Genomic DNA, 21,476 nt, shown 5'->3' on the forward strand with positions numbered 1-21,476 from the left:
TTCTCTCACATGGATTTTTATTTATTTCTTTGTATCACTTTTCTTTTTGGCAAGCAACATTTCCACACCTACACGTGAACTACAGTTTTATCTGTTGCTGAAAGAAAACACATGGACACAAAGCAGACCAACAATGTGGGGAGCAGTGTGGTTTTCATTTCACTGGTTGGTTCATCTGTGCAGTAAAAGGTGTTAGATGATGTAAACTGATGGATACCCAAAAAGTAAATGCCCCAGGAAACTGTGTTAAAAATTGCTTGAATGGCCTTCAAAGGAGATCTCGCTCGTTTTGTCTGTTTAATGGTTCCACCAGTAAGCATGCAGTTATTCTGTATTAATTCATCAATACATGTGGTCCCCTTCTCAGTATCTCAAAATGTATCAAACTCACTCTTTTGGTACAAAACAGTAAACATGCAGAATGGCAGTGTTTGGTTGCCATCTAGTGTTCAGCAATAGTCAATAACTGGCTGTCTGGAAATAGAAGTACAGATGCTGCACTAAAGATTTGTAACAAGGCTTCAGCTCTTTCCTTTTGGTTTCCACTGGCTTCATGCTGGGAGGCACACTGGACAGGTTTTGTGGTACATTTGCCCGTGACAGTTAGATAATAGCAATTTGCCAAGCCCTTAAGTTTCTACAAAGACAGTAAGACATTTGTGTGAAATTACACATCAGTGGGAACCACTGTACACAAATTAAGCTAAAATCATATAACTTTGGATAAACTGTTTTTCGTTTTTGGTGTGATGCAAACTGTTCTGGTGAAACTGACTGAATCATCCTCTCATAATGTCACAGGAAGTCACACTTCGGTGCCATTTTTACCAACAAATGAAGCGAGACATTCTCTCAGCTCTAAAACTTGCACGCAGCTAAAATCAGCACTGAGCCTGCTGTCGTTATGCTTTAGTTAAAATGGTATTCTTTAGCTTTAAATTGATAAATTAGACCTATTTATCATATTTATGAGCTCTCAGGATCAAGGAAAAGGAAAACAGTAAAAACATCAATGTGTTTTGTCTGAGAATTAAAGATAAAACAGGATCTCATCTCCGTTGGTTCCCCAGTTTAATATGAAATATTAAAAACATGACTATTTTATTCTATCATTTAAAGCAGTGCCTGATAACTGTGTCCCTTTATTTGAGAGCTAGTAACTCAAACTCAAGAGAATACTTCTCCAGTGACGATCTAAGCATTTAGCAAGTTCACACTAAACGCAGATAACATTTCTCTTGGTGAGCAGATGTGTGAGTGTGTGATCCTGAAGTAAAACAAGTAAAAAAGATGGGTGATCACATTATCACACTACAGACAGTGACTTTCAGCTGATGTGTGACGTTCATGAATCATCTGCTCTTCAATATTAAAAATATAGGTAAGAGGTTTGGATGTTTTCTCTATCAGGGTTGGGCCGTTGATAGTGGTTTGCCAATTTATTTATCAGCCTGTTGGGTGGCCACCACTGATACGCTGGACCTGCAATCATGTTTTTTTCCCCATTTATTGTGTGTATTTTGTTCTAAGTGCTATTTTCTTTCTTTTACAGGCTGGTTTTAATAAAATTCTGCAGAAAAATACCAAATACTTAATTTTTTGGGGGCAAAATGAATATCAGGCCAAATAACAGCTTTTGTAGCAGTGTTTTCCTTAGAAAATGACCAGTTTAATTTAGTCTCACTATTTAAAAGTAGAACAAATCTTTTTTTAAAAATGTTGGATTTTTGTTATTAAAGTGTTTTGATTTATCATTAAAAATAAATTTTATTTGCACCACAGCTTCATGAACCTACCAGGAAACACTGACATCTGTTGGGTTGAAAATTGGCTTTATAAAACCTGCATCGGTCAAACCCTGATGCCAACACGGCGTAAAATGAAATATGACATAACTGATTAAAAACTCATCAGAAGTATGATGTTGAGTGTTAATAAGCTTGTAAGCATGCAGATATACAATGCAGGCCTATAATATACTCTACATGTGTTTAAAGATAATCTGTGCTTACTTATACACCTATATACACTACAACTCTCCCTCTCGGTCTCTCCCCCTCTGTCCTGTTGGACCACGACCGGATGCATCTCTCCTGTCCCTCAGAACTGGATACAGTCAGAAAGTCACTTAAAAAATCTTTCCGTGAAGATCTTTGTCCTCTCTGTGGTTCCATGTGGAGAGGATGGCGGGAGGTGGGTGACGGCGAGAGAAGGGGGCATGAGAGTGGATGTGAGATTCCTCAAGGAAGCCTTGAGTTCTTCCTTGACCTGAAATATAAAATTTCAAACTGTCAAGAAAATGAATGAATCAACTCTCTCAAAAAACTAAGAGAACTTGTAGAGAACACAATGCTCTAATTTCTACGTATCTTGAATCTAAATAAAATAAAAGACGAGAGAAGGACAATTTAATTGGGAGAATAAATGAAGCAATTTGAGGGCACAATTAATTGTAATAATTTGAGGGTAGAAATTATTTAATTAAGGAAAGGAACAAAGGTACACTGAACACCAATTGGTCATTTGGGGGCTAAAACCCATGTATACTCATTCACTTCTGTTTTTATTGAATATGTGGTCCTGAACCAGGCCTAAATATGGGATGGGTTGGGAAAACTACCTCTCTACCTGTTGGATGCCTTCAACTTTAGTAAAATTAATTTGATATTTGGTTGATCAGTCATTTTGAAGATCCAAAAGGTGATCGTAGCATGCTGAGGTGTCCAAATTGTTTCAAATTAAACAATCTGAGAAGAGAAAACCTTGTTTGAGCTACTCATATCTCAGAGACATGTGACAGGATGTAGACATTGCTTCATATTAAGGGGTAACAAGCAAAAAAGAACCAGGGAGAAAAGGGGAACACTGAGCTCGGGGACCAAAACATTAAATTTTTTGTCCTGGTTTGTTGTTGTTTTAGTACAGATATCATATATTCAAAGAAAACATATAGGGGGGATGTGGAAACAAATGTATCAGTTGTATTCTAGTGGTGGTTACAATACAACAATGACAACGGCATAAGCACATAAACAAAATAAAGCACACAAAGAAACTGAGATCAGGTTTAGTGAGAATCCAGACCTACCGGTGCTATTCTGCCACTTGTACACCTGCACAATTATCTTTACTTTCTGATGCTATAGCTAAATACTCCGCCCTGGAGGAAAGAGAGCGGTAAAAAAGGGGAAAAGGGGAAAACAGGCAGTCAAGGTCGGTGAATCAGAATCAGAACAAGATATGAGTTCAGTGATGGAAAAGGGAAATGTTTGTTATCTTGAAAAGAACAGATTGAAACAGATTGTGAAAGTGGTTGGTGGGGGCATCAGGACATCAGGACATTTGGACGGCCCAGCAGGATCTTGACATGAAGGTCTGGCACTGGAGAGAGGCTGGCCCTGTGTGTGAGGGTGTTTGTGTGTCTTAAATGTTACTCACGTGCTTTCTCTCAGAGCTTCCTCTCCTGCTGCTGAAATCTTTCTGTAGCAGTAAAGCATCTCAACAACCAGCCAGAGCTGCAGCCCGATGATGGAGACATACATCATCACCTCAGACAAAATGGATGCCAGTCCCCGGGTGACTAGAGAGACAGAGAGGGAGATATGGTAAGATATATTGTATGCGTATGGAATGGAGACTGGTTTGAATTTATACTATGAAAAGGACGTGGGATGCCCAGGCCATGTGTGTTTTTTTTTTTTAAAAGCTACAAGTCATCATTTATAACCTCCTGTCCTGAATTACAGTGTGTGATAATTAATGATTTCCTAAAGACACAGGTAACCTGACATCTGACATCCATAAGTTAAAGGTTATTGCTCATCACAGCCAAAAAATTAATAAAAATAAAATAAAATAAAAATACATACTGTATTACATACTGTTCCTATAAAGCAATAAACACATAATATTATCAACCTTTACGTTAATGCGTTAAAGCTTGTGGCCACCTGGTGAATGCAAGTCCAGTGCGCATTCTCTTTTTAGCTCTGTTTTTGGTCTCTGTGGCTCTTTATCGGTTAGATGTTCACCTGCTAGTTGTTAACTTTGTCTGTCTGCTTTAGTAGTGTAGTGCAGGTAGTGTACAGTGGATTTTTTTACGCTTTTTTTCGCTATAAACAACAGCCGACTGTGAAACAAAATATTAAAGTTGTGGGCCAGAAAACCAAAACAAAGAGCTGAAAGGCTCTGAACTTTAATTACCTCAAGTTACTCTTTAAACCTGCATTAATAAATTTTTTCCTACCATTTTCAGGCAGCAGGCTACAAGACACTGTACGTATAACATTTGGAATATTATCATTATATAGTACAATATCCCTCCTTTCTGTCCTTACGTTTTGGAACCACGTTCATGATGATAGTCTTGGAGATGTTGGTTTGAAACTCGTAGTTTGAATACACAAGGGTGCGTTGGAATATACACTTGTAGGTTCCCGTGTCATTTGAGGTCACATTGAGGATGTAGATGGAGCCGTCCTGTAGGTCATTGGTCTTCTTGCTGCCATTCCAGTCCAGACGCTCGTAGAAACGTGGGTCAATGATCTCAGGTATTTTATCTTCATAGCTGTATAACTGAAGGAGGCAAATGACAGAGGCAAAGCAAAATGGAGACAGTGAACATTCTTACCAAAGTGATAACATGGTTTCAGGCATTTTGAAATACCATACTGGTGTTTCTACAAGTTATAATCCAAATTGTTTTTGCATTATTGTGAGTTTTTGAGCTGATGAATGTGATTTTTCCTACTTACATGCAGCCACAGTACATTTCAGTATGCTGTGAAAATGAAGATAGGCTACTTGAAACCTGTTTATACTCCCATAAGGGAGGGTTATTTTTGTTACTGTCAACAAATCTCATGAAAAAAAGTCTCACAATTCTTTCTTACTTCCCTAACCTGTCTGTAGCATGTAGCCCCAACCCCATTGGTTCCTACAGAGGATGTAAATCTTTAAACTTTAGAGCCAGGCACGGTAGTTTTTTGCAAACATTACTCAAACAGGAACAAATAGTGCATTTGTTCGGGACTATTTTCAGCCGTGGATTTCATGCTATATTATATTATTAATGTGAGTTTGACTCAAAATTAACTAGAGTGTATGAAAAACACAATAGTTTTCAATAGTCTTTGGACTACAGACTCAGAATCAGGTTTATTGCCAATAAGTTTTCAAATACAAGGAATTTGCCTTGGTACATTGGTGCGTAAGACTCATGATCAAGCATAGAAAAATATATATAAGATACAAAGATATGATAAAAGAGACAATAAAAAGGAGCTACTGTATACAAATATAAATATAAAGAGTGAGAGAATATACAACGGAGCTCTAAAGCACAGAAGAAGAAGAGATTGTTAGAGACTGTGTGAAAATGATACATATATATATAAGTATAGCCTTTGTGTGGCTTGTAGTCCCATTTGTTTACACAGGTAAATAAATAAAACTAAATCTAAATGCTGCTGTTGCTCCTGGATGCTGGTAGGTGTAAAACAAACTGATTGTCCAGTTTTCCTGTCATGCTTGAGGAAAACAACACAGCGTATCCTCAGTTCACCGCTGCCGCTGTTTTTCTTTATCGACAGAACTGTAGTTACAGCCTCACCTCAGCACTTCCTGGTGAATTTGTGGATACAGCTTCCAAAAGGACTAATGGGATCTCTCCTGCTATAAGTATATACTGTAATGGCCTCTTAGCTTTGTATGGTGAGTACTCCTTCAGTTAGCAAATTCTTCCAGCACACAGAAAGTTTGTGTGGGGGGGGAGCTTGTCATGAAAAATGCAAGACTCTGCTCTCTCTCATGATAAATGCATTGCAGCCGTTTCCCAGAAGAGGAGAGAAAGAACCTTGTTGCTCGTTGTGATGGATGTTTGTGGCTTTGTGCTGATTTGATCTAATGCTTTATTTGGGCATGTGATAAATAATTTCATCAGGGAGAAAACTGTCTGCATTTAACGTGATGGATGAATTAAATGGTGGAACTGTCAACTTTTTTTTTTGTTCTTGACTATGCCGATTCCGTTATAGAAACCCACATTTACAGACACAATCAGACTTCTGGGCCAGCAGCAGGTTTTGCACTCATTAGATATTCTGTGAAATCTGGAGAGTTTGGTTTCCTTCATTGGGCCTTTTGCAGGACATTTAGTGTTCACTTTTGTCTGTAATTTTAGTTTTGATAGTCATTTATAAATTAAGTTAAAAACAAACTGTGGTTTTATAGAGGGTTGTGTGCGAGACTATTTCTTGCCCTGGCGGCACAGCAATTCGTCCAGGAAGTCACTGTGCCCAGAGTTCACGGTAGATCGATTTTGTTACATTTGGACAGACCCAGGCTAGCTGTTTCCCCTAAGCTAAGCTAACCAACAAGCTTCCTATTTACCAAACAAACTTAAGAGTGATATCAATCTTCTCATCTAACTCTCTGCAAGAAGAACTAAGTGCATTTCTCAAATGATCAAACTGTGCCTTTAAATCATCACAGAGTACTACAATTTCAAAGCTTGCAGTGTTCTTGCTACTCACGTGGGAGAAGTCGGTCTCATCTAAACCTCTGAAGTACCAGTTGACGGATGCCATTGCGTGCACCTCGCCCCTCATCTTACATGAGATGCAGCCCAATTTGAAGCCTTCATTGACCACGGCCTCTGTGTCTGAGTCCACTTCCACGCAGGCTCCACGGCACAGAGATGCTACAGAGTGGAAAGGATGAAGGACACACAGTTAGAAACCGCCTGTATCACTTGTATGGCTCTCTGTCTATTTGCAGGTCACAGGGTTCAGAGGTAAGAGCCGTGGGTGGCCGTCATCCTCTTTTTTATGTACCCGTGACTCGAGGGAAAGGTTGATATACGGGAGAGCTCAAGTGTTTTCCATTATCTCAGTAGTTGCAGGCAAACTTTCTAAACAATACTTTACAAAACAATGCTAGAGTAACTTTTGTATTTTTGCGTGCTTTCTCCCAATGGTCAGTGCATGCGTATTTTTTGTTCTTTTGTAACGGGCATATGCTTATTTCTTGCATTTTTTTTATTTCCACCCATCATTTCAGTTCATAGGTTATTGTGAATTTGATTCATTTGTTTTTTCTTTATGTAGTAATGTACATTTTAGGTGTTTTTAATCCGTGAAACTGAGGGGAAATAAAGAGGTTGCAGTGAGCGATACTAGTTTCTTGCATTCTGTCAATTGGCAACTGAGCTAAATTCATATATAGAAGCGTGAGTCTATATATGCCATCATCACCATGACACATACTTCTCATCGGCCAGGAGTTACACACCTGTAACTCCACATGTTTCTTTCTCACACTGCACCTTGCAGTTTCCACTGAGGCCTCAGCATGGCTCTCAACCAATGATCTTGTGCTATTCTCAACTTTGACCTCTGGGGATGCTTTTGTTTCGAATCGCATGATGGCAGGGAGGGAGAATGAGGGAGAGGACAGGAAACACAACGCTGATCAGATGAACTCAAGATGAAGTGAAATCATTAAAAGTTTGGTTGAGATTCACGAAGGCTGCACATCGTCCATGGCCTCATGTACATAAATATATAAAAACAAAGGTCTATTTCTTTTACTCCCTGGGATGCAAATATTGCAGCACCAAAGTGAGACGTATCAGAATTAGTAATGCCACCACACTGCGGATAAACATGAAGGGGAGGAATGAGGGAGGAGGAAAGAAAGAGAAAGTTAGCACAGGCTTCAGTAGTAACAGCCATTTCTGCAAAAGCATGGGGAGATGGGGAAGCAGGAGGGAAGAGGCCTAATGCTGGCTGATGCACTGCAGAGAGAGAAGAGGGAGAGAAAAAAGGAGAAGGAGGAGAAGAAAAGTTAAGAACATAATGCAAGACTTCACAGGCCCAAAAATATCAAACTCAAACTTAAATGGACGCCTTGCCATTGCATTTAAACAAGAGATGGACCCATGCATTTAAAACCAAACACAGAACCCAAACCCAGCTGGACCTGAGAACGACTAAACCCAAATGAATGATTGGAGCTGATTTCATTCCAGTTTCAGTGGTTTTAGTGGACCTGAACAGAGGTTACACAGTTGATTTTTGCTGATCTAAGGTCTCAAATATGCTGAGTGCTTTACCAAAGCCATATTCGAGAAAGTAATTGGCTGCATTTTGTTAAAATGTATAAAAACACAGCGTACATTATTGATGAAGTATCTCCTTTTATCAGGGCCTATTGGGTCTGCTTAAAACGTAATGATAATGACAGTTTCATACAACTTGGGTCTTATATTTTTATAGTTTTGGACTTTGTTCCTCATCAGTAAATACCGTAACTCTCACCAGGTTATTTGCTGAGACGTGGGAACGTAACCAGACATCTGAAACGTGAGCAGTCAGATGATCACACGGGTTGTAAACAAGCACCCAAACGTATTTGGAAGAGAAAACGAAGGTGAGTTGTAAAACTACCCAAACTTTCTGTTGTGAACGTTCATCACAGACAACTTACTCGTTCGTGTTTGACCTCCTGATTTTCATAATAGACCTTTTGCACAGCAGCTACTTTGACCAGAAATAGTAGGGTGATATTAAATAAGGCTCTGTTCCATTTAATGTAGTAGAGTCTTCCAGTGAGCCGACATGCACAAAAGCAGCACCCTGACTCTGTTTTACCTAAATGGAACAAAATAGAGTCTAAAATGTACAATATGTGATTCCCGCCACTAGGAGGTCTCTGACATCACAACAGTAACAAAAGGCAAAGTTTGATGACGCTGTGATGTAGAGTGGGATCATGGGAGTCATTGTCTTCACCACCATTGCCGTCGCACGTCAGTTAGGAGTCCTTCATGTTCACCGTTCAGGAGTTGTTGTTTTTTTTTTACCAGGAGCTGATGATCCGCAAAGGTCTCCTCCTCTACGAAACAAATGGATGCAGTGATTAAAACCGGTACAAACACTGAATAAAGAAGTTTCACCTTAAAAATCTGTGTTCAGTTCTGTTCAGTGGACAAAGGACGTCCTGAAGGGCCTGCCAGTCGAGCTGCTGCTAACGTTACCTCAGCTTGTTTCTCTGATAACTTAAGATCCAGACGTACGATGACTAAAAACCTTCGTCTGGTTGAAATATATGTTTAAACAACCAAGATTTTAAACGTGTATTGTAAAAATGTTTAACGTTTACGTTTAAAACTGGATAAAAAGTAACATAAAAATATGACCCAAGTTGTAATAAACCTGAATTGTCCTTTAAAGTAGCACTTACACAGACTCTTAAAAAACTTAAATGTTTGAACCTACATAACAGGGTTCGGTTAAGGGGTCTTAGGTTTTCGGGTTTTCTGGGAGGTGGGTTTGCTGAGGCGCTCTAAATTATAACAAACAGACCTGAGAAAAAACATTTGCTAATACTTCTTCTGAACTGCTTAGAGAACAGGTGCACTTATTCACAGAGAGCAATGCAGTGAAGGGAAATTATTTTTTTTGGTGTTATTTTATATAATTGTATTTATTTTAATCTCTGCTCTAATTAGCATCTGTTACACGTTACTTGATTGTTTGTGTTAATTACAGGCTGCTGTAAACGACTCCAGCTGTCAGTGCTGCAGCTAATCCTGCCAATAGAGGTTGATGAAAGTCATTTGTCACTTAATGCCCGTGTAAAGTCTCACAGGGAATCAACTAATAGACATTTTTGCAAATAGGCACCACCAAATGTTTAATTTTAAAACATATTATGCAATGATATTTTGACTCATGTCTGTGAGAGACTCCATCATATCAGCTTCTGCTGTGTAGAAAAGACAGAGAGGCAGAAAGAGACAGAAAGCCAAAGAGACACCAGACAGACACAACAGCAACACATCTCATGCAGAATAACACAGAAGGGTTTCAGATGGCTGACATATTGCCAGTTAATAAAAAGACAGAGAAAAGGAGGGGAAACCTGAAACACAGACAAATGAGACACATTACAATGACAACAAAGCACAGGTTTGACGGACAGCAGGAAATAAATTAAGAGGATGTGTGAAGACAGAAGAGATTCCTTTAATTGCAATTGCATTGACAGAAAGAACAAAAAATAAAAGAGACAGATGATAATCTAGGAGGAACAGCAGCACACAGATGGTGTGAGGCAATAATCCAGAAGGAGGTTGGTGACGTAGGGAGAGGAGAGATACTGCTGACTGCCCGAAGCTGAGACAGCAAGTTAGGTAGACAGCGAAAGAGACAAACATGCAAGCAGACACAAAAGGAACTGCACATACAAAGTGCAGACTACACAGAGTCAGAGAAACCAAACTGCCTCAGCAACGATTCAGCAGCAGGACACACACACACACACACACACACACACACACACACACACACACACACACACACACACACAAGCATCAAAAATGCAAATCCATTGCGTAATCTGTGGACTGAGGTTCAGGATTATGCAATGGATATTTCAGAAATTGCAGATTAGGAGTTTTTTCTTTTTTTTTTTTCCTGACAGGAGGCCTGGATCGTTAATCCCTCATATCAATTGCTGTATACCCCTGAGGCCTACAAAGCAAAAAACTGACTTATAGCTTTAACTTTACAAAAGACCATCCACCCTCTGGGGTTAACTCGCATGTCACCAGGAGCTAAAGGAAATACAACATGGCTCAAGGAAATTTGCTGAACTAGCCATAAGAGAGAGGTAGGAAAGAAAGCTGGATAAGCAACAGCAAACAGAGATGAGGGAGGACAACATCTGTTTCCATGACTGGGTTACCACCGACATAAACACACACATACTGTTGGCATACATAACCTGGGGAAATGCCAAGCATCCATGACATTTCCCTTGACACCAAGCAAGCAAGAGACTTTCCACTGGAACAAGAAGACCATTAACATACACTGCTCTGCAAGTATCTCTTTCATTTTACTCCACAAAGCCGTCAGTGTATATTGACTCTCTGTCAGGATAGAACAGGCCAGATAAATCCCTGCCTGCTTTTCTGTCTTTATATCTTTTATTAAAACAGCTGCTCCTTTGGATCAAGAAGATTCTGTCCCAAAACCAAAACAAGAGACATATAACATATGTCTCATAATACTTTACAAACAAAAAAGACACACACAAAAATTACAAATGAGCAAGTATCTGCTACTACAATCAGATACAGCCTGGTCTCCTAGATGTGACGTTTATTTCATTTGCAACCACAAATACATTTTGAGAGTAACATAATACCACCCAAATTCTAATTCTTTAATTCTCTATTACTACTTTGTGCATGTTTTGATGCAGATAGAGATCCCTCTATCTGCTGTCTAGTTTCATGTCGATCTCACGTCATTCCTTTCTGTTTTGAGCTCTGTAATTTATGCACAAAGGCCCCTTATTTTTCATTGACATTTTGTTCTGCAAAACAGATACAAATCTGTTTTGAAGAATGAAACACAAGGCTCGCATTCATTCTGTCCTCATGAATTCCTTTTCAGCATGTTCGTGACACTGAGCCTTTCTTTCCCACAATATTACATGTAGTCTCTACAAAGCTTTACATGGGCAGACATTTTGACCAGTGAAAGAAGGATAGGCATATGTGCAACTATGAATGATGTTTTCATTGAATCTCTAGAGACATGGTGTTGTGCATGCCGGTTCACTGACACCTAAATGGTTGTCCGATTAATGTTATTAGTTAAGTGGGGGTCAGTCATTCTGGAGAAAGATAGTTAATTGTTGAGTCTTATTCCCAGGTCATCAAATACAGATACTTTGGATTATAGTAAATGGGAAACAAATAAAGCGGCTTGGAGTGAACTACACAACAGGTAGCGTTTGTGCTCCCAGGTCGTTAAATACAGGCGGTTTGCTGCAAAACCAAAAGACTGAGCTGAGCTTTTATTCTAAAAATATGTATGATATATACTGATCTGAAATGTTACTATTAAGCTTTCAACATTTTCTGACTTCAATATGTAGTCAGAAAATGAAGTCAAATGTAGTCCTTTTTTGTCAAGACAGATGACACATTGTTCAAACATCTCTCTCCACACAAAGAAAATGATCTGCATGTCCTGAGTCATAATGTGCGTTTGTCCTTGTCTGCCCTCTGGCACACACATACACACACGCACACACACACACACACACACACAGGTAATTTCCAGAAGCACTATTTCACGCAAGTGTACGAGTGGTATGAAGCAGTACCTTACTGCTGCTGATATCGTTGCAATGCCAGCTTCATGTCTCTCTTCTTATTGGTCTGTCTGTCTCCAGGATATAAACTCCCTCTGCTTTTTTCTTTCCTACCTGAGTGATTGTCAGAGCTGATATCTTCAGGGTTTCTTCCAACTCTCTGCAGTGTTATTATGTACGTCCAATACGCATTACAAATAAGCAAGATGCACAGCGATGTGTTCACAGTTTTCACAGAGATTGGTTAAATTTGTGTTATTTGTTGTGATCGTAACTTCCTGGAGGGTCTGTGCCCATAACGTGTTTTTTAATTGTTTTCGATAAATGAGAAAAACTAAGGAATCTATTCACAGCTGTATATTAAGCTTCAAGACAATGTGTCAGTAGCATGTGCAGAGCATAACATTTAATCAACTATTTTGATGATGTTAACAATAATTATTGCCAAACTGATGAGTTCCCTGCCCTTCAAATACCAATCGAGCTGTGTGGAAGGTCATCTCGTCCTTCAAAGCCTCCCTCACTCACCTCCAGCAACTACAGGGCACCTCAGTTTTACAGACCTCTGTCACACAGCTGGATGAACAGGAGCTTGTGTGTGTGTGTGTGTGTGTGTGTGTGTGTGTGTGTGTGCTTGTGTGCGTGCTTGTGTGCGTGTGTGTGTGTGTGTGTGCGTGTGTGTGTGTGTGTGTGTGTGTGTGTGTGTGTGTGTGTGTGTGTGTGTGCACGTGCGTGCTAGCAGGCCACACAGCCTGCAATTAGGGCACGATGGTGCAGTATCTTGCTCCAGATTTGTGGGTTAAAATGAATGTTGCAATCGAAAAGGCTGAAATAGGATCAAAATTAAACTCTTCAGAATGAGATTCAGGTAGCTTTGAGGCTTCAGAGTCTGACAGCAGCTGCAGATGGGGCACAAGGGAGAGACTGTTATAGTTTCTAGAAATCACGTGCACGTTTTTGTTCAGATGGCAGAGAGCCACTCAGATGGAGAGCATCAATCGAGAGCTCTTTGTTTACAAGGCCTGCTGTTTGTAGAAGGCAATAAATATAGATCTAGACATCCTATATGCTGTATGTAGCAGCCATTGCAAGTTTTGTAGAGCAGGCTTGTACAACCTTTGAAGACAATGATGACATAATATTTTATCAGGGGTTCAACTGCAAAAAGAGTTGACTTTTGTTGTCATATAAAAGCATGGAGAGTAGATTCTGCTAAATTAATTAACTTTTATGGGTCAGATTGGCCAGAAATCAAACTTGTTCTGGAGAAAAAAAGCTAATATTTTACATACATTCCTTTACTTGAATGTGTCATTTTTTTAATTTAAGAAAGTTTGAAGTTTGGAAAAACTGCAAACAGTATCAAACCTCAGAGTAAGAACACAATTCCTAAAGCTAAAGTGTTAACCATAAATCAGACTTTTAAAAAGTTGCAGCAGTGCATCACTCGGGTACTTATAATTAGTTTATGTTCCACCATTTCTACTTAAAATGATGAGCTTATATGTAATGTAATTCCCAATTTGTACAGATGCATTGGTTGGAGTGGAGTGATGGAGTGAACCAAATGGCTTGGGGATGAGAAGATGCTGTGGTTGTTCAACAGCAATTTCCTTGGGGCGTGATTTAATGTTCAAGCCATTTGCAGACTAAATGGCTCCATGCTGCCATTGTGAAAGCAGAGTGTGTCTCTCCTGCATCCATTAGTTAAGGATGCTATCAAATGCATTAGGTTCTATGAGTCATAAAGGATTAATTTAACTGTTGTAATATATTCTGTCATTCAGAAACTTTTCTTTTTAAATAAATGTACATTTGAATTTCAAAAAACAAAGTGCACAGTGTTTTTTTTTTTTTTATCAGCCTCAATCTGTTCCTTTCCTCTTATTTTAGGGGATTCCATCCAATTTCCCGTCTCGTCTTATATCCTCATCCTCACTGCGTCCAACTCCAGATGGGCTCACTCACTTCAGTCCTTAACTAACCCGCCAGCTCGTCAACAAAACTGTCTATTTCTGTCAATCTAGGTTGTGTAACCTTCTTACTTTTGGCCAAGCTTCACTTCTCCGCTGCCTGGCTCGACTTTCTGCAGCTCTGTCTGCTTATTTCAGCCTTATATCCTGGATAAACTGCCCATTCATGTAAAGGAATAACAACATAAACAAAATATTTTTTGAGATTATAAGGTTGTGTTGAATGGGAAACAAAGAGCATCTGGCTGACAGTGATCTCTCTTTTAATGCACTGCTTCCTTTTCGTGCTCAATTTTAAATCCCAGTGCTTAAAATGAGATTATCTGTGACCGCAAAATGCCACCTAAAAAAACTTTTTTGCGTTTTCGTTTTATTCGTTTTTGGTTGGATTAGTACAAAAAGCAAAATTAAAAAAGTACAAAATAATGTACTAACATCTACATCTTGTTTAAATTTGCCTCGAGTCGTTTTTAATACCAACTGATCATTTTCAAATCAACCAAGAGGCCATAAATAAAGAGACGTGGCTGTGATCGTAAATTTCTTAACACGGATCAGTGAAGGATTATCTCCTTTTAGAGTTGCTTCTCCTCCCGTGGGTGTCAGGAGACTGACAGAAACGTAACGGTGATGGATTATGTAGCTCATGCTATAAAAAGCAGCTTTGAAAGCATAAATGGCACTAAATAGCTTCTTGTGAAGGTGGGAAATTGAGTCGGGATATCCCAAATTATACAGATAACAGCAGGAGGAGCGGGAAGATTGATGGCAACTTAGATTGATAGATACAAATTTAAGGGAACATGTTCTCCTTTAAAAGACTTTCATGATAGTTTCCTGGGCAGGAGTTGTGTATAAGTTGGTTACATACAGTATGAGACCTGACTTGAGTGCTGAAATCTCAGCATTAACTCACTGAGAACATCCATTCAACTGATCTTAAACAATTAGTCATGCGACAGAAAATTAATCAACAACTATTTTGATAATCAATTAAAATGTTTGAGCAAAAGGAAGTTGTGACAGGCATTTCTCATTATTTTCTGCTATTTTATAAACCAATTAAAGACAGATAAATGAGAATAATAATAAATGAGAATAATCATTAGCTGCAAAATGTGAACACACAAATATGCTATGCCACAGATCACAGATTGTTCTAGACCTTTGAATACACAAAGACTGCTGTGTGTGTGTGTGTGTGTGTGTGTGTGTGTGTGTGTGTGTGTGTGTGTGTGTGTGTGTGTGTGTGTGTGTGTGTGTGTGTGTGTGTGTGTGCATGCATGTGTGTGTGCGTGTGCGTGTGTGCCTTCCATTTTAACACTGCCAAATGGCCTCATCTAATTTCTCTGAAAAAAAACTGAACAGCTGGGCTTTTAGCAAACAATCCAGCACAACGATGAAACCAAATACTCACTCACACATCTGCATTTAAAAACACACACCAACACACACACACACACACTTCCATCCATAAACACGCACACTGGAGAAAATCCACGAAACATTGCCTACAAACAGAGCAGACAGTGGTAGAAAGTGCAACATCAGACAACAGGAAACACCTCAACAACAATGACAAACAGCACAGTCAGTGAATGGGGGATTGGATGGTGGCTCATATGCATGCCAAGGTGTTGCCATCGTGGCATCACTATGGCAACACGACCACTGCCCACTCACCTTGAAGCGCCAGGAGGGCCAGAGGTAGCAGCAGCAGCTCTTGCACTGCAGACATGCTGACAGGAGAAAGGAGACTGGTGGCGGCTCTCAACGGCGTCAAAACACACACACACACACACACACACACACTGAGACACACACACTTCAGAGTGAGAAACACAAGACAGATCTACAGCAACTATTCCGGCTTGTTGATGAGCACTGAGATGCCAAAGATGTCCCGACTGTGATTAAAAGGCTGGGAGGTGAGAAGAGGAGACTCGTTCCTGAAGCTGTTTGGACTCTGGGTGTGGTCCGTCCGGGTGTCTTCTTCTCCTCCTTTTTGTACAGCTGATACAAGGGCTGGAAGGAGGTGTGGGTGGGTCTTCTTGCTGATCTGGTCTTTCTTAAGCACCTGAAAAATCTGACAGCAGTAGTGGGGAAGGCATGTGCCCTGCTGCTTCGTCTCTTCAGCCTCTCTGGATCTAAATCACTCTATGTTGCTGGAGAGTCTGTCCAGCCTCTCAGTGTGTAAGCATATAGAGTTACCAGAGGGAGGAATCACTCCGAGTTTCAGGTTTCAGCCCCTTGTTGCTCCAAAAGGGCCTTTGTTCAACTATTTATACTCTGTGGCACACCCTTAGGGTTGTTTACCTCCACAATGAGTTGTTCGCCAAATAATGCCAGTTCCCTGACACACAGACCAGACAATAAATGGCACTGTCAGTGATCAACAAGAAAAGCTACTGGAAGACTGATATCTTAGGCTGATCTAATAGGGGACGAAGCTGATGTCTGGTGGAATTTGTGCTGAAAATGGAAGACGCAGCGTGTGAGAGAGTCGTGCAACGGAGCAGGAGCAAGTGATTGTGCAGAAAAGTCAGTTAAAAATGTCAAAATGTTGCATGCGTGACTGCCCCTGACTTTTCCCTCATGTACCACTGCAGACGTCACCTGGGCAAAAGAAGAGGGTCAGTGCCTGATCGAGCCACAGTGTGAGTGAAATGGCAAATGGAAGCAGTGTGTCTCCTCTCGCTCGTTTCCACCTCTCTTTGGCTCTTGGAAGAAATTACAATTGTCAACTTTTTATTGTTATTGCCTCATATCAGCGTTATTGCTTTCTGTCTGCAGTCAGAGTTGCAGTTTCACAGCGACATATCTCTTCAGGTAAAGCTCGGGCCAGTGATCCAGGGCAGAGTCTGGTTGCTTCTGACTTACTCACGAGAAATCCTCTGCTGTTTGTGCACACCAGTTATGCACCATATGGTTTGTTTAGCTGCTGACTGCCCATGCTGCCCTCAGGCTTGACTGCAACCGCACAGGTGGCTCTGGTGCTCAGATGGGGTCACCAACACATGACACCAGTCTGAAAAGGCATGCATTGAACAGCTAAAAGGGGGTTTGTTTACACCAATGTCCGCCTTCTGTGCGTCTTTGGAGGCTTAAAAAAAGTGCGCTATTATTATTCTGTGCATTCCAGCAGTGTGGTTATTAATTAAGAATAGGGTGTGCTTGAATTGGGTGCTCATACAAGAAACTACAATCTTGAATCAGTGGCTAAAATGCATCTAATCCTGTATGTCCTCTTTTAAAAAAAAACGCAACAGAGCAGAGCACAGCGCCTCGGTGTCCTTTTACCTGTCACCTCTTTATCAAAATCAGCTCTTTAGAAATTAAATATTTCCTCACTTAAATCCTTGAAACGCCTCGTCCTATTGATGGGTCAGAGGTGGACGCCTTGCATCCCGCGTCAGGCAGCCAGATGCTGGATTCCCCCAACTGCTTTGTCACCGGGGACCATCGGAAAGATTTCACGATCAGAGCACAACACAGGGGGAAAAAGAAGCCCTTCTTATTCTTCTTTTTCTTCTTCTTATTGCCTTCAGGATGAGATGTACGGTGGGAGATGTCTTTTCGAGACCCGCATACTCCTCCAGGAGATGCTGACCGAGGCGTCCAGATTAAGAAAAGCGGAGGGACACACACACACACACACACACACACACACACACACACAAAAAAGAAAAATCAGTAACCTCCAGTTATGACATGCTGTGTCAGTGGAAGGATGCCACGCTAATCAGTCTTTGGGATGGGTGAAGGCTGAGGGAGGGAGGTGCATGCAGGAGGAGGAGGAGGAGGAGGAGGGAGGGTGTGATGCATTGCAGTAGAGGGATGGAAAAAGAAGAGGAGGTGGAGGGAGAAGTATAGAGCCGTTGTTATGGCAACAGTGATTTTATGTGATGTTTTCGTCCCTTCTAGAAAGCCCCACGTGTTGGCAAAGAGATCACTGTAAAGTATGCCTGTATTAGAGACTGATGGCGATGATGTCGAGGGAGCACTGTTATACATTGCATTTGACATGAAGTTTGGATCATGTGGATCTACAAAACACGCTGAATCCAGGAAAATAACTTAAATCCAAATCAAAATAGCTTTATTTATCCGTTAGTTTCTTAATTTGTGTGAAGGCGTCACTGCTTATGATACTTGCCTGAGTACAACCCAACTTACCATCAGTGGCCATCAGTTGTAAGCTGATATTTTGATTGCTTTTATTATTATTTTAATGAAATCCTTTCAACAGTAATTCAATTATTAGTGTTTAGTTTCTGAGGGGACAAGAGGAAGGACTGACACTGACTGATGTATTTGTGTTTGATGTCAGAAATATTATTTATTTAACTGACATTTTGGATTTGTTTCCAGTGAGATATTATTGAGTCTATATGCTAACTTTGCTGCTGTAAACATTAATGTTGCTGTTCAAGAAACAATATTTAGTTATATTTGATACATAAATTAATTCTAATGCGGTTCAGGACAGTTCTTGCCAGTGTGTGAAGAACTGTGGGGGGGTTTATATAAATATTGTAATGATAATAGTATAAACTTATGAGGAAGTACATAGTTTGTAGTTAAATAACATCAGCACCTCTTGGGGCCTTGCAGTCAGAGGAAGTGAACTTCTGTCAGCAGTATTAGGCTGAGCTTCTGTCAGTGAGGATGTCAGTCTAGGTGAGAGGTGGGCTTGTTAACATGTGAGGGGAATCATGTAGCAGTGTTTGAATGAACTTCAGTTATGGGTGTGCCTTATGCATACATTGTTATATCCTTTTTACAGCAGTCAAAATTCCAGGCATATTTAATTATTTAATGTATTTGGGTCCCTGTCCCTCTAACATCCTCTGCACGTCCCTGATCAGAGATTTATGATAATGATTTGCTTCTTTTTTGACAGATTCGATGTTTGAGGTATGAAGAGTGAAATAATAATCTAAACTTTACTTTACTTTTCTTCACAGAAATGAATGAAGTGCTCTTTAAAGATTTCTTACACCACTTAAAATCAAGAAGACATTGTGAAGCTTTGGCGTCCTCTTGTGGGGATCCAGACCCCCAGGTTATGAACAACCATCCAAGAGGGCACTTTATCATGTTTATCTACCATGGCATCCAACAGGGCACTTTGCAGCATTTTCAATGCAACAGTGGAGTAGACAACACACAAGTGCGGTTTAAAAATGTCCACCAGTACAGTTAAGCGTGCCTAACAATGTCCACAAATAAATAATAAATAGGGTCAAACCCACAAACTAGCTCAGGCATTAATGAGTCTGATGGAAGAAGGTACAAAGCTTGACATGGCTCGCTTGGTCTTAACTGGGAGTGACTTATATCTGCGCCTGAAAGTGTGTGTGTGTGTGTGTGTGTGTGTGTGTGTGTGTGTGTGTGTGTGTGTGTTTGTATGAGAGTGGGTTGGTGTGTGTGTATGTGTAGTCCTTTAGTTTGAGCCCATCTGCTGTAGGTGCTGCTAGGTGGTTCCAGGTCCGGACCAATGATTTTACTGCTCATCCTGATGATCTTATAAAGAGGATTGGGGTGGATGTTGCTCAAAGCACCAAACCAGGCTGTTATGTTGAAGGTGATGATGGATTTGATCATTAAAAAGCTAGGATTTACGTAGTTTGCTCAGAAAGAAGAAGCGTTACTGACATTTAGAGGAAATTATGTAAAAAGTTTTTAACATAAGTTACAGATTACAACTTCCTTTCTTTCTATTCCTTATTTTTTTAGGTGATTGTACACTAATGAAAACATTGCTATGTTTGTACAGTTTAGATCTTTCCATCTTTATCCTTATCTTTATTTATTTATATTTTTAAAAGTACTTTATTTTTGTTTGTTTATGCACCAATGCACAAAGGCAAATTCCTTGTATGTGTAAAAACTTACTTGGCAATAAATCTGATTCTGATTCTGTATATTATATTCCATTTCTATCAATAGATCCACCTAAATCACATCTGCATAAAAAGCTGTATATAGTGTACATACAACTCTTATTCTCTTATTCTATTTCCACTATATCTTGTATTCTTCCATTCTATTTTTATTTAATTTTTATTTTCTTATCTGTTGTGTTGTACCTGGAGCTGCTGTAGCAAGTGAATGTCCATAGCGTTGGATCAATAAAGTCTAATCTTATCTTATCTTAAATGTTACACACTGGATCATTGAATTATTTGAGTCTCAACAAGTTTTTACTAATTTCACAAATGCCCCAGTTTAGCCTGCTTCTGTCTCTTTAATAAAACAGTTTAAAAAAGTTTAAAGACACTGACACTGAATGACTCATAACTATATGGAAATTGACTTATTTACTTGCCTCAGCTGTGTCCTGTTTCACACAAGGTTATTTCGCTGATATAATAACATGTAAAAAAGTCCCCACAAGGTGTTAAAAAAAAACAAGACACAGACGAGAAATATGAAATAATGTGAAGTGCCATTACGTTACTGTGTAATCAAATGAACCACAAGATTTCAAACTGACTATTGCTTTCTGTCTCAATCAACCCACATGTACTGACATTCACACACACCCACACATGTAACATGACTACAGGTGCACTGACTCAGCTCAGAGGGGGAATCAGTCTACTGAGTGAGTGCTGATCTTTTGGCCATTTCATTTGCCAGTAGTGAGGATTACTGAGCTGATTGCGTCCCTGTCCTCGGCCTGACAAATGCCCATTCCTCTGTGTGTGTGTGTGTGTGTGTGTGTGTGTGTGTGTGTGTGTGTGTGTGTGTGTGTGTGTGTGTGAGTGTGAGTGAGTGTGACCTCCCTGTCCCTAATTCCATCAACATCCCTTTTCATCTTTTAAAATATGTGGATTAACTACACTCACAGCAACAACACAAGTGAGGATGAATATTACTCACCCAGTAAGAGCCATTGGGGATAAAGTTATTTTATCATCCACAAATACAAACCTATCTTTATCTAGTGATTCTTGTACAAAAAAGCTGGTTTCATGCATTGATAGGTGATTATGTATTAATTAAGAGGTGATTTGAGTTTTGTCTCTCAGTTTCAGCTACAGAATTTACTTTCTGTAATTTCTTGTTTATGCTCATACATACATAAGTTAAACCAATGTCATATTATTGTATATTTAGTCATTACATACATGTTTTAATAAGTAAAGAGAAAAGAGGGGCCTCTCTCAGTGGTTGCCCCTTTGTGCAACTGCCTTCAGTCGCCTTTAGAAGGAGAGGAAGTATCAAAACAATTACTTACTCCAATAAGGGAACAGAAAGGATTGTGAAGGAACTGATAACCTGTTGACAAAGGAAAGAAAAGTACATTTCTGATAAAGGCGGAAC

At 39.8% G+C, this 21,476-nt stretch overlaps 1 protein-coding gene across 4 annotated transcripts; it reads right to left on the reverse strand.

The window, feature by feature from the left end:
- scn1ba (sodium channel, voltage-gated, type I, beta a) lies at positions 1 to 17,920 on the reverse strand. Of its 4 annotated transcripts, none has more exons than XM_051405295.1 (7): positions 17,496 to 17,920; positions 7,291 to 7,403; positions 6,534 to 6,700; positions 4,338 to 4,575; positions 3,439 to 3,580; positions 3,089 to 3,160; positions 1 to 2,268 (listed from the first exon to the last, which is right to left on the reverse strand). In XM_051405295.1, exons 3-6 carry the CDS (start codon positions 6,606 to 6,608, stop codon positions 3,094 to 3,096), a joined length of 522 nt encoding a protein of 173 aa, XP_051261255.1. In that variant the 5' UTR covers positions 6,609 to 6,700; positions 7,291 to 7,403; positions 17,496 to 17,920; the 3' UTR covers positions 1 to 2,268; positions 3,089 to 3,093. The 4 variants fall into 4 exon arrangements, with proteins under 4 accessions (XP_051261255.1, XP_051261256.1, XP_051261253.1 ...); XM_051405296.1 differs by lacking the exon at positions 17,496 to 17,920 and adding an exon at positions 15,828 to 15,919; XM_051405293.1 differs by lacking the exon at positions 7,291 to 7,403 and having other exon boundaries at positions 15,828 to 17,920.
- Between the last annotated feature and the right edge of the window lie 3,556 nt (positions 17,921 to 21,476).

The sequence above is a fragment of the Dicentrarchus labrax genome, unplaced genomic scaffold, assembly GCF_905237075.1.
Source record: "Dicentrarchus labrax unplaced genomic scaffold, dlabrax2021, whole genome shotgun sequence".
Taxonomy (NCBI): domain Eukaryota; kingdom Metazoa; phylum Chordata; class Actinopteri; family Moronidae; genus Dicentrarchus; species Dicentrarchus labrax.

Bases quoted from the DNA above. Each gene is read 5' to 3' on its own strand.
- scn1ba (XM_051405293.1), bottom strand. From the start codon at position 15,882: ATGTCTGCAGTGCAAGAGCTGCTGCTGCTACCTCTGGCCCTCCTGGCG. The intron at 6,701-15,827 runs GTGAGTGGGCAG...TCCACTCTGTAG, and splicing joins GGCCCTCCTGGCGCTTCAAG to CATCTCTGTGCCGTGGAGCC. The intron at 3,161-3,438 runs GTGAGTAACATT...TCTTTCCTCCAG, and splicing joins GAAGCTCTGAGAGAAAGCAC to GGCGGAGTATTTAGCTATAG.